At 55.7% G+C, this 13,108-nt stretch overlaps 1 protein-coding gene across 8 annotated transcripts in view; it reads right to left on the bottom strand.

Annotated features, from left to right (window-relative positions):
- The window catches only part of LOC149352183 (paired box protein Pax-5-like), a 214,924-nt gene that overhangs the window by 57,239 nt on the left and 144,577 nt on the right, over positions 1–13,108 (bottom strand). For all 8 annotated transcript variants that reach the window (XM_089581327.1, XM_089581328.1, XM_089581325.1 and 5 more), the window contains 2 exons: positions 4,540–4,705; positions 1,380–1,577 (listed from right to left, as the gene is read on the bottom strand). In XM_089581327.1, coding sequence (XP_089437453.1) covers positions 1,380–1,577; positions 4,540–4,705 — 364 coding nt within the window. The remainder of the gene's footprint in view (positions 1–1,379; positions 1,578–4,539; positions 4,706–13,108) is intronic.

Raw genomic sequence — 13,108 nt, 5'->3', positions numbered from 1 at the left:
CTCATTTTGTCCGCAGGTGCGTAGTTGCGCTGACAAGCGTGATCCTGATTAAGCGTCGAGAATGTGGCCACACCAGTGCGCTGGAAAGCCAGTCGACACATGAGACAGCCAGTATCTTTACTAATACTCGGCAGCATTCCGCAGCGGTGTCTCTGTGCGCGTTGGTGTGGCCTTGAAAGTAGCAGAGCCTTACACACAAAATTAACTGAGGGACCATATCGCTGAGCGCGTGGCCCTCCTTTCATTGTGCCGAAAGGAGACCGTAGGCCACAGGCTGGTTGCAAAGAGCACGCTTCCTGTTTCTCGATAGGAGAGAAAACACCCGAGTGGTCCCTGGGAGAGCGCGGCGGGTTACACAGCGCCCGCTCGGCCAGGCCGATCGATTGCGGCGCTGGGCCCTGCAGTTGGGTCGCCCCGTGACCCTCTAGCAGGCCTGTTCTCGTGCGAGACATAAAGAGGTGCCCGCCAAGGCGTGAAGAGGGCGCTGCGAAAGTGGCGGAACGGCGCACGCGCCGCGAAATGCGTTTTATATGTCGTCTGAGCGGGAAGACTCCTCCGGGAAGGCCCGTTCTCCATGCGGAGCCCATTTGCCACTCTCTCCAACGGTCTTTTTTGCTCTTTTTGATCCGCTACTCTCTCCCTCCAGCTCTCGATCCGTGTCTGTATTCGTGGCTCCCTCCTGTTCTATTGTTTTCGGCTAACGTCGCCGTCCTCCCCCTGCCCTCCGCGGACGCTATGCAGCGCGGTTTATAAAAGCCGCGGCTATGCACTCGGTCGATTCAGTGGCGCGCACCGCGGCGGCCGAAAAGTCGGCGGGATCAACAGGAGTGCCGATATCCTGCCACCGTCGGGGATGTATACGGCGCGCGTGCCCGGCGTTCGCGATATAGACGCGCGGACCGAACGGCGGATCCCTCTCCCCCTCCCACGAGACCTCTCCACCCGCGGGGATTTACGGCGGCCATTTGGCGGCCCCGGCGGCCCCAAAAGGCATTGTCTTTACGAGCTTCTAAAGGCCGCAGGTGCTCACTGCTTCACCGTGTTTTCTTCGCTCCCCGCTTGTCCTCTGCAAAGCCCAGCTTTCTTGGCATCGAAATAGCGAGGAATGCCAAGGCTCGGAGGCTTCTGGTTGTGCACAACACACGCACGCAAAGTGACACCTCGCACACGGATGCGCAAGCTACGCTAGACAATCTCCGCAGGAAATGACACAAGAGGCAGTAATAAAGTAGGGGAGCTATCTGGATGGAAAATCCAGCTGGCTACCCTTGCACGATGGCGAGGAAATGAAATGACTGACGGCGGGCAGCAGTGAAATGAACAGCGTGTTTCAGACCCACTGCCCTCTCTACGCCACACATGCGTGCAGCTGCACTCGCCTGTTGATGGAGCTAACGCTGGGTATGTTGTCTTGGTCGCAGACGCCGTCGGCCAGCAGCCGGTCGCGGATCTCCCAGGCGAACATGGTGGGGTTCTGCTTCTTGTAGTTGGCTATGGCGTCCACCACCTTGGGCGTGGCCACCTTCGGCTTGCTGCCGCCGATCACGCCGGGCCGAATCGAGCCCGTCTCGTAGTACCTGCGTGCGACGAAAAAAGGCGCAATGCTGAGCCCCTCTCGCTCTCTCGGTCACCCAAGCATGTTGGCCATTGTGTCACTCACTCTCTTTCGCCCATTTGCTCTCACTCAGTCAGGCACTTGCGATGCACGCACACACAATCTCTCTCTCACGCACAGAGATAATGTGCGTGCAAAGGTGCATTTCTGGCTCCGCATCGTACGCGCATATAATACACGGGAGTTACGTATGACGCGCGGACCTGCTCAGGGTGACAGCTAGTTTCTTTCATTTAACCGCTGAATAGAAGCGTTTACACCGTTTTCTAAGCGCCGATTGAGCTCACTCACAGTGGAAAAGCAATCTTAAGCCACTTCTTTTACAATATGCTAGAGTCGGAGCTCTGGCAGAATAAGCTGAAGCAGCGCGACAAAGCACAAACGGAACTGCCAATTTCTGTACCTGATTTCATAAAAGATCGTAAGACAACGCGCACACATTTTATACATCAAAATGGCCTTTAATTCCCCTTAAAAGGTACAGTTCGCGTATGTGCCGTTGAAGGAGAGACAAAGGCCGTCTTACCGAAATAAAAAAAAATACACAAGGAAAGAGACCGTACTGTTCACGCAGCAAGTGTGTGCATAACAAGCTCTGTTGCTGGTCATTTGCCGTACGTGCGCAGCAGTCGGATAAGATATTACGCCGCCAAACCGGCGCCGGCTGTTATTCCACACGCTTCTCCAGCGACCACGCGCGTCAAACGGGCGCAGCCGTGCGTCGGGCGACTCCAAATTAGCTATCGATCCGTGATTGCCACACTGTCCTCTCGACCTCTGCAATTACGCCTCGGGCTTTTCCTCCGCATCCCGCGTAATTAATACGGGGGCCCCCGCGAACCACAGGTCGCTCCTCTGCTGAGCCGACGCGCACCAGCGGCGGCCAGCGTCCAGCCTCGCGGCGTGGTCAGCGGCCGGCCAAAACGCATGCGACGGAGCGCCGAGCCATCTTTCACGCGCGCCACTCCCCGCGACGTGGAGTCCCGGAGCTTCGGTCCCCAGTGGCAAGCGTTCTCCGCAATTATACCCGCGGAAAAAGAGAAAACAAAGCGGCCAAACAAATCCGGCGCACGGGGCATTTTCTTGCTCGTGAATTTGCTTTGTGTGAGCCCTGATTCGCTTTGTCTCGGCTTCCCCACTCGACCGAGCTGCAGCCGCGCTCAGGAGAAGCTGTCGCACGATCTCGCGGGCCCACAAAATGTTTTAACGCACTCTTTAGGCTTGGACAAGAAAAAAGATCTATGGTGCATGCAATTTGATTTTTTTTCTTCTAAACTGCTCGTCTATACAATCGTTTTTCAACTTGGCGGGTTAAAATTTTTTGACGCTTATGGGGGAAGTCATTGATTAACAAACTGATCAGTTGGTTAATAAAGAGGTTAAAATAGTTTTACTTCCACTCGCGAACCGCATGCGAGTGTCGTTTCTGATTATTATCCTCGCATACTGGAATGAGTTTGCACCCAAAGCTTCATCTGCTAACTATTCAGTCGACTTGAGTTCTAAGGTCTCTGCATCAGCATAGCGTTCTGCAGCGAAGCCGTTCTGTTTGTTTGTACATCGGCCTCATACACAGGGTTCGCGTTGGCTGCAGAACGCGTTCGGCACACCCACCTCTCATATCCGCATGCACGCAGTTTCAAGCGACGTTTAGGCGCGAAGAGACTGCTGCGGCTGCCCGGAACGCGCCGCCATCTGGTTGGCGCACAAAGGAAGGCGGCCGAGCACAATTAAGTCGGCCCCAGTCTTTCAGGAGATCATTACGCTACAACGGGACCTTTTGTTGTCCCCGGAAAAGCGGTATCCATCAGACCGCGCGGCTCGGGCGAGGTCCATTTTAAAGTCAGATTAAGACAGACGGTTGTCGGGTGGCGCTGCTGATGTCATTATTACGCACGCCAGTGAACCGCGCTGATGTCATCTCGCGGGCCGCCGCCGAGTCGATCAGTGTCCCTCACCAGCCACGCGCATGCACTGCGCGGACACACGCACGCACAGCTTGGCTTTTTGTCGACCCAAGCGCAGCCGTTTCTGTGAAGGGTGGTGCAGAGAACGGATGCAGGGGGGGTCGCTGCTCCGCGTACGCCGCCTGGTCTTTATGTGCGCCAAAACAGGGGTGAAACTCGGGGTGCATTCGAGCATCTATGGACCCGGCGCACGGAGGGGAAGGAGAGACAGGTCCCGTTCGGCGAGCGCTCGTCCGCGCACGTTTCCCTCCGAAGCCTGGCGAAAGGAGGAAATGACCCAAAAGTTATGGAATTTGCCGAGCGCGTTGGAGAGGACGCAGTAAATTTTCTCGGAGGGAGTCAGTAAGGGTGGGGATGGTTTCTGGTCAGCTTGTTCGCGGGCGCCCGCGTGGAAGAAATTCGCTGCCAGTTGTTGCGCGAAGTCGAGGCTGGGGTGCATATGCGCGAGGCGTTGCGCGCGCGAGAGAGGCTCTTTTCACTCCCCGCGGGTTGAACGGGGACAGTCGCCGCCACAGCACGCAGTCAGCAGCCCGGGAGCAGCCCTGACAGCCACGAGTGAGATGGCGAGGGTCAGAGTTAACGAGCACATCTGTTGGGCGCAGGGAGACGCGTGGGCGACTCTGCCAGGGCACCTGTCGAGCGTGGCTGCGTGCGCGATTTAAATAGAAATTAAAGGGCGCCTCCTCGGCTGGAAGCTGGCCGGACCAGTGGAGGGAGAAAAATCAGCGCGCCTTTTTAGACAGCTGAAAAAGTCAGCGAAGCCGTTTGATTTGATAAAGGCGCCGACAACTCTACCTATAATTCCCGCTGCGTATACTATAGCACGTGTTCTGCAAAGTTTTGTGCGTACGTGGGAGAGAGGTGTGAGCATTGCACAAGCAGGTGTGCCATGTCGCGCTTTTCCCCACTTGTTCCAACTTCGTGCGGACAGGGTGCCATGTGTGTAGGGTGCCTCACCTTCCGAGTATCTTGGAGACGCATCCGTGGGAGACCCTCAGCTGGCGGCTGATGTCGCAGGGTCGCACTCCCTGGTGGGCCAGCTCCACAATGCGCTGCCGCACCACGTCCGGCAGAGGACGGCCGTTCACAAACACGCCGCCCAGCTGATTCACGCCACCATGACCTGCGCAGACACGAGAGGAGACAAAGCACGCGTCACAGAACCAGCCATGTCCCGTCACGCAAAAAATTCGCCCACGCGAAAAACGTTGCCATTGCCATGTTCACCATCACTGTCTAGTATACAAACACTGCTCGCGCTTTGCATCTGGAAATGTTTATATTCGCCTTAAAAAAAAAAGGCAGGGAATGTATTGGTCCCATCTTCCGATACTGATAAGATTATGAGGGGGAGGGGCGAAATTTAACGGGCTGATCTTGACGGCTGTTTATTTAATTGATTTTGGCTTTCTTCAAGTCCTGAATTTACTCCACAATGCTCTCCCATTCATCAGTCTCTGTACTGGCTGAGTACCACCTGTGCCAAGCCTCTTGCAGAGGCTAGTGGTCCGACAGACCGGGCGATTCGTGGAATCCCCAGCGTACCCACTGTATCACCAACCGCAGACATGGCGCCGTTCTCGACGCCGACCTTGAAGCGTCCGTTACCAGCCCACTTTCGCGTCTACCGTGCGCTCAGTGGCTGCCCTAGGTGAGCGTATGCAGACATTTTTGGGCCTCCCCGCAGGGCGCGATGAGAAAAGTGTCTAGTTAGCGCGCGTTGCCCGCTGCGCGAGGCCCTAGCACCAACCGCTCGCGCCTCGGAGACGGCGGAGCTATGCAAAAATAAAGCGAGCCCAAAAGCGGGTATACAACAAAGCGAACATGCGGGGGACACGTTGCTGGCGCGAGGGGGGAGGCGCGGCTGACAGTGAGACAAGGTGCTCACACGGGGCGCACCACAGCTAACAAAGAGCGAGCGCAGATGATGAACGAGCTGCAAAAAGGCGGGCAAAGCGTCAAGAATAAAGCGCCGCAGCGCCCGGACCGCGCATCCGCGGCGGATGCGAGGTAACCTGGCGGAGGCGCACGCGGGCGCATGTCGGCGCTCGTTTCACGCACCGGGCCCGGCTGGCTAGGTGCGCGCTCGCGCGCGGCCCCTGCGCGTCGCTCACCAAAGGGCACGCTGCCCTCGGAGAGGTGTTTTAAAAAGTCCCTGTCATCGCGCGAGAGTGACGCGTCGGAGGACTTGCCAAGGCCAACCTTGATTTACGACGCCGACAAGAGGGGAACCCTTTGATTCCGCTGCTTCGTCGACATTTTGGCTTTCGAATGGCGCGCAGTGTTCTGCACTGGCTTTTGCTGCGCGCTCGCGTTTATAATGCTGCGACGCCGGCCGGAGATTGCGTCGCCGGAACAGAAGTCGCTGCGCTGTCTGTGACTGATTGTTTCTCCCTGCCGTGGATGGTGTGCCCCTTCTTAGAAGGCAGTTGCTGGGCGTGCCTGCGTGTGTGGTGTTGGTCTCGATATCTACGTTATCCTTTTGGCATTCGCCGCTGAACTGTGGGATCGGCAGTTGGTAAACGGGGTGAACGTCACCGGGTATCGAGTGCCTCCAATTTCCCGTTCCTCCGGGAGGAGGGTGGTAGAAACTCGGGCGTTCGCCCAACAAGTATCCCTGCCCTGACACAGTGCAGTGCCGAGACCGGTCGAAGGTGCGAGACGCGTCCGCCAGTGATCAAGCTGCGAGGGTCAGTGTCCCGCCGGCACGTTGCGGCGGCCTCGAATAGAGCGGGCGGGCGCTGCGTTTATATTTACCGGCGACTCTCCCTCCGCTTGCGGGGAACCGAAGGCGGCGGCGCGCTTGTTCAACTAATGAGGCTATTCTCAGCGGTGGCGGTAGCGGCCGCACGGTCGCTTGTTAATAAGCGGCCTTGCCGCCGCCGCCGCCGCTGGCAGCTGTTCAGGTGGAACGAACCGCTCGGAGACGGAGCGCCGCGGCGCTGACAGGATTCCTCCGCAGCCAGCTCCTCCGGGGAGGAGGGGGAGCGCACTGCTGCTGCGGGGGTGGGCCCTTTTCGCGTGCCGCCGCGGAAAGACAGGGCGAGGTGCGCGCCCTGGGGGCTCGTGTCTACGCTGAGGTAATAACACGTGACGTTCTGCGTTCCAGCGTGCCACACGGGCTTTCGCAGGACTCCCTAGTGGAAGGGCTCCCTGTTGCTCCCGCGACCGACGCTCCGTGGTTCTTTAATAAGCGCCGCAACCTTAGCGTGCGACTTTTAGTTTGTTCGTTTTATTTTAACCTTTATTTTTGGTGTGCTGATCACCCCGTCAAGGAAACAAACCTGTGCCCAGTTACATACTCTCGTAAGAATGAGTCCTGTTGGCTGCGTGGTGGAATAGGTTCCCGGGAGCTGCATGTACCGCTCTATGGCCTGAAAAGCGTTTCCTCTCCACTTCACACTCAAAACACGAATACGCCTATATGGAACTAAAAAGGGCGTATGCTGTCCTTCTAGCGCGCTTCCTTTTATAAAAGGGAGGGTGCTATAGGACAGCTATACTCCCTTTTTACTATTTTCCTGTTTAGAGTGTAAGAGTGATCTCGTCTATCTCGCTCTTTCTCTGTCCTTGCATGGCACTTGCTGCAGATGCGCGTACCCGTAGAATTCAACATTTGTTTGAATGAAAGGATTACAGCGATAACGAATCGCAATTAAGTGTTTTGTTGGGGTCATTTTACACCGCTGAGGAAGTTAATTCGTGCATTTGTGCAGTAAGGCACAGAACACCGTACGACCAAAGTGAACGCAACTGGAGGAAACAGAGATTCACGCTGCATTTCACGGGCACATTTTCAGCCCCTTATTCGCTTGACAGCCAGTTCGTTTCGTCGCGGTGTTGCCCAACACTAGGATGCCGGAAACATCTAACATGAAGCAAAGGGCGCGCACTTTAAACTCAAAACCACAGTTACTTCCGTTTTGCTTTGTACGTTGTCGCCGATGGCTTACGGAAGCCTTCCCGTACATTGGGCAGACCCGAAATCGTAGGCTGATCATTGATTTTTTTTTTCGGCTATTGTTTGTTTTCCCGCGGGAAATGGCGTTTTAAGAAGAGGAAGAAGAGAAAATGGAAGCGATTCCAGTCGCAGCATTACCAGTACGTTTTCCTTCGAATCCCTGCTCCGCGCAGAGGCAGCCGCGAAAACTAACCAGCGTCCCGAAGCACGAGCGATGATAGCCTCACCACCCGCGGCACCTCGCTGCCGACTTCACCTCACGGCACTCGGCAAGCACATTTTCTCGCGTCATCGGCGACCTGGCCTTCCGCGGGAGATGCTCCTCTCAAGCTGCGCGCACCGGCGAGCGGAAGAGCTAGACCACCCGGCGCAGTGCGTCGACGCGCTGCCATTTTCATGAGCGCCAACGGGCTCGATTTGCAGCGGCGATAAGGGCCCACCCAGGGATTCCTGCCGACTGTGCTCCGGGGGAAGCGCAGACTGTGCGCGGGGCTTCATCCGCGGCCAAGGGCCTTTTTTCGCGTCCACCGCCGCCGCGGCGGTCGGGTTTAAATTTGTAAAAAGGGGGGATGCACGCGCGCACCGCTGAACAGGGTGGCTCCGGGAAAATAAATTGGGATTCCCAGTCGGAATGAAAAAGCGCCAGAGCCGGGGGAAAGAGCGAGCTGCGTGATAGCGGCGAGCGATTGCGGACCGCGCTCCCTCCTCTCCCCGCAGAGAGGCACTATTTACGTGTGTTCGCCGCTGCTGCCGGAGGCGGGCCGCTGTCTCTAAACGATGTCGCGGCCGGTTTATGCGGGGCCTGCGTGACGACTATATCGAGAGCGGCAATTAGGAGCACTGGAAATAGGCGCCCCTCCCCCGGTGACGCGATCGCCGCGAGAAAAACACGCTTCAATGACGGCGGCGGCTCGAACGGCTCAAGTTCGCGGACACGTGTCGCTTCGGAGAGGGTCGACCCACGTGACCGGGCTCTAAAAGCGGCACGCTTCGCTTGGCCTGAATGAAAGCGTAGGGATTTTGCCGTTGGTGGGTGTTTAGCCGCTGCCGGGAGGCCCACGTTCTGTCGATTATATCGTCGCTGAATAGTCAACTTTTCATTCATTTGAACTAGGTTAAGATACCAAGCACCCCCAGCGCATTTTGTTGAAAGACGGCTGCAAGAGAAAACGTCGTCAATTACGCCATACTATCGACAGCTATGGCGGTAGCTTTTTCTTCCCATTTTTTTTTTTATTCTTTACAACTTTCAAACTGAAAATTAAGAGCTACGTGCCCACATATTACTGCCGTGCTGCATAAATGCGCCCCATTGTCCTTCAAAGAAATATGCCCTTTAATTTCCGGTATATATCTCGCTTTATACACTACAGCAAGTAAGCCCGGTATTTGCGAGCTTAGTAAAGAGAGACGCAGGTGCTTAACGTACGCCGCTCCAATTAAGAAATCGTTTTATGCTCGTCGCGAAGCAAAATTATATCGTCACTGTGTTTGTCGACGTATAGTTGACTTGGCCGTGATGCCATTGCGGCGCCAAAAACCGAACCACTGAGTCGAACAGACAACTCATGACGCCATGTTAGGTTCCCCCGGCCTCGGTATAAACTCAAAAAATTTGTTCCCCGCACTCCGCCTTTCCCTGTTTATCTAGAAGCGTTCTTTTCTCTTTTTCTTTTTTTTTTTGCCGTAATCGATCCGCGCTTGCGGATGCCAGACGAGCATATGATCAGAGCGTCATCATTTCTCTCGGCCAGAAACACAGAGGAGTGAGTATAGTTCCTTTCTCTCCGCGAATCCGGCCCTCGCCTACGACGGTCTCGCCGCTAGTGCAGCCGGGGCTTTATATGCACGCGCAGCCGACAGCGCGCAGAAATAAGCGCCGGAGCGTTCCTGGCGCGCGGGCATTCCGCCGGGTGCCTAATCCTGCGCGGAGAGCCCCGGCTCGCGAAACGTGGCTCGTATACACGTGCTCAAACGATATTTCAGGAGCTGTACACGCCGCCGTTGTTATTAATTTACGGGCCGTAATAACCGCGCGCGCCGGCCGCGGGAGTTTCCCCGCGCGACACCCGAGCTGCGGGCGCGATGATAGCGCGCGAGGCCTCTCCAGCCAACAAGGCATTCGAGCCGATGCCCCCCCCCCCCCCCCTCTTCAGAGCCAGTAAGCGCGTCTCGGGTAATGCGCAGTGCGAAGGAGGAGTGGGGCGGGGCTCTTGGGGCTTTCCTGCCGCGCACTCGCAAATCTCCGGCAGCGAGGAAAAGCTGAGGACGACCTGGAGGGAGTTGGAGCAACGAGAAACGCGGGTTGGGGCGATGCAGCGCACTTTATAAAGGGCTCGCTCTGCCACTATCACGCGGCTGCTTCCGCGGAAAGGGTTCTCCATGCTCAAGAGGCTGCACGCGGGAGGCTTTGCGTCGCGCGCGCACTGCGGGTTGTCCCCCCCCCCCTCCTCCCGGCTTAGGGCTTTGGACGAGCGTTGTCGGTGCACGAATGTGTATTCGCGCCCTTTTGTTGCCTTACGCGGTGTAAAACACAGCACGCGCGCTGAAAACGAAGCCGTTCGCGTTGAGAAAATGATCTCGCGATGAAAATGAGCGGAAAGGCGAACAAATGGCGCAACGTCTCGAGGTGGGGAAATATTTAATGATAGGGCGAAACAAAGCATCACACGTGCGCGAGAGAAGCGGCGATTTAGCGGGCTTTTTTTTTTTTTTTGCGAACTCGTCGTGACACGCAATTGGTCAAAATCCTCTGCCTTTGGGAGCGGCTATCAGACGCAGCTAAAGCTAAATGAAATGAAGTGGTGCAGCAGCCGAAGCCAGAGGGCATGCATCGCGTAAGCGAGCCTCTCACGCTTGGAAACGACGCAACACGAAGTCTGTGCCATGTGTACTGGCAGCGCTGTCTCATACCGTAGGATTTGTGATGAATCAATTTGAATTATTTTTTGTAGATAACAGAGTAAAAATTAGAGAAAAGTGACAAGCTCGACTTAGGTCAAAGACCACTTTTGTGACGTTATTCTATGTGACACTATATAGTACGACTTTTGGAGTAGAATAAAAATTCCTCCACAGGACGCTGAAGTATGCTTAAAACCGAAGGTTTTGGGGGAACACAAACGGAGACGACATCATTCGATCGTAAAAAAACACGTACTGGGTGTCAACAAGAGGAGAGTGTGGCATACTGGCGCAGCGTTTTTGTCGTGACAGCATACAGGGTGTCTGAAAGCTCCCTTTACCTGAAATTTAAAAAAAAAAAAGAAAGCGCATCTCAGAGTATAACGCGGTAACCTTGTAGGCAATCTGTGTGTGTGGCGGGATGGCATCAACGACTTGTGAAATGTTATATGAAATTACTAAGGCGTAACCAACCACACGGGATGACTAGCAGTCAACTTCGCCCTGTGTGCACGAAGTCGCCTTGCTATTTCGCTTAACTACACTGTTAACAGAAAGGAGTGAAAAGGAAATAAGCTGTCCTCTCGCGCACTCCCTTTTGTAAAAGGAAGTGCGCGTATACGTGTTTAAAGTACACTGGCCCATTCCACCCATGAATCTAAGCTAAAAATGTCAGATCGTTCCATCACGTCGTCATTTAAATCGAAGAGGTGCATGTTTCAATGTGCAAACAAGTAGGGCAGAAATTGCAAGCTTAGGTACTTTGTCGTATAGGCAGCTCGAGTGAGTGAAGCAAAACGAAACACCCTACGTCAATTTCTGGTTGGGGTTAAATGCACGACATGGCTGAATGGCCGCAATGTATATTGATATATGTTTGTGAAAATATCGAAAAATGGCGACAAGACACGCCGAACAGTGAACATCTGTTTGCCAATGGGAATCTCGAGAGCCACATGTCTCACACCCTGCACGCAATTATTAGAAAATTATTTTATCATTAAAGAAAGAACAGAAAAAAAAAGAGCCCACGAAAGCTGTGAAATCAGAGATGGTATAAAGTGAGATAGGAGCAAAGAAAGAAGAGCTCGAACGTTATTCTGAACTGCAGAAAATTCGAATGCAGAGCTGGCTAAAATTTTAAAACTCGCAGCGTCCGCTAAAATTCGTATTTAAACGCGGCCAAACTATGACCGCTGCGATATCCCAACGAGAACAATAGCGGCAGTGCACGGCCGAGCTTTGCAGTGATATTCGAGGAAAAGGCGGTTAAATGTAGAAAACCTCGACGAAAATGCCAGGAAGCAGCGCGCCGAGGACGACGGTGGGAGGCCGGGGAAAGAGGGGGCGACATGTCGGAGGGGGAGACGTTTTATTCGCTTACACTTGGGAGCGCCGCCGCCGCGTCGTCCCCGGTGGCATAGCCCGCGCACGCATCGCTCCTTGGCGCCCGGTTGCTCGCCGGGAGAGAGCGACTTTTTTTGGGGCGGATGCTATTTTTCCGGGCCACTTTTGTCGTCTTTTCTCGCGCCGCGCGGCAACGCGCAAGAAGAAGAGGAGCCATGGCTCGAGCGCGCTTGTGGGATCTCAAGATAGAATCCCTTCGCATGTTCCTCGCGTTGGGAGATTCTCCTGGTCCCCTGTGCCTCGTGCCGCCGACGCCGCCGCAGCAGCCCCCCACCGCTGTCTTCTCTCTTTTGCTGCATGTTTGCGCCTTTTTTATACCATTTTACGCAGCATGCTGTCTTCAAAATCCGCGGTTCCAGCGCAGACCGATCGTTTCGCGTTCAGCAGATCTGTCTCGGCCATCCGTCTCTGCGAGAAACAAGGAACGGCGAGGTCCCAACTACGTCTTCCCTCTCTCACACGCCGTTGCCGAGGGCACGTGTGAAAGGCTCCGCTCGCAATGCCCTGCTCACCATACATGCAAGCGTTTATAGCCTACGCCATCAAAAGGCTTCAAACGAAGCACGAATGACGGCACCGCCTCTCTGAGACCACGCAGATAACAGCCACCCCGCACAATTCAGGCGGCCTCGTGGAAACTCTCTTGTACTGTCAGCTTCTCAAACACAAATTACCTCGGCATAAAAAAAAAAATGCATAACTAAGCGAGCGGCTGAGGAAGAGAAGCAGCAGCGACAAATGGCGCAACCTGCCCGAGATCGTGCAGTGGGGTGGGAGGGGGTGCACCCCAAGCGCGATGCCTTCATCGCGCGAGACGCGCGTGCACTGCAGCGGCGGCGGCAGGAAGAGCAAGAGAGCGACGAGCCCCCTTTAGCGGCACGCCGCGGCGTGGACAGGCCCGGGCTCTGGCGGCTGTCACGCCCAGATAAGCGGCGGGACCCCGTGCGCTGCACACTCGCGCCGCCGCGGCGACGACGCAGCAACAGCGGCTACGGCGACTGTCCCACGCGCGGCGAGCGTTGCGTGCCCGCATGGCCCAAGAATCTCGCCAGGCGTGCCAAGAATCTGCACGCCCGAGTCTCCCCGCCGCGAGCGCGCTGCGAGGGGGCGAAGAAGGCCGGCCCGCGTCTCGCTAATCACTCATTGTAATGATGCGCCGCCCGAGGAAGCCGCTGCGCGCCCGCGGCACCCGCGTTTGCTTTGTCCGAGCAGCGCCGTGCACGCGTTTTATTTAGTCTGGGCCTCGCCTGTCAC

The sequence above is a fragment of the Amblyomma mixtum genome, chromosome 3 (assembly GCF_055824585.1).
Source record: "Amblyomma mixtum isolate Tamu chromosome 3, ASM5582458v1, whole genome shotgun sequence".
Lineage (NCBI taxonomy): Eukaryota > Metazoa > Arthropoda > Arachnida > Ixodida > Ixodidae > Amblyomma > Amblyomma mixtum.
This window is presented reverse-complemented; position numbering and strand designations above follow the sequence as displayed.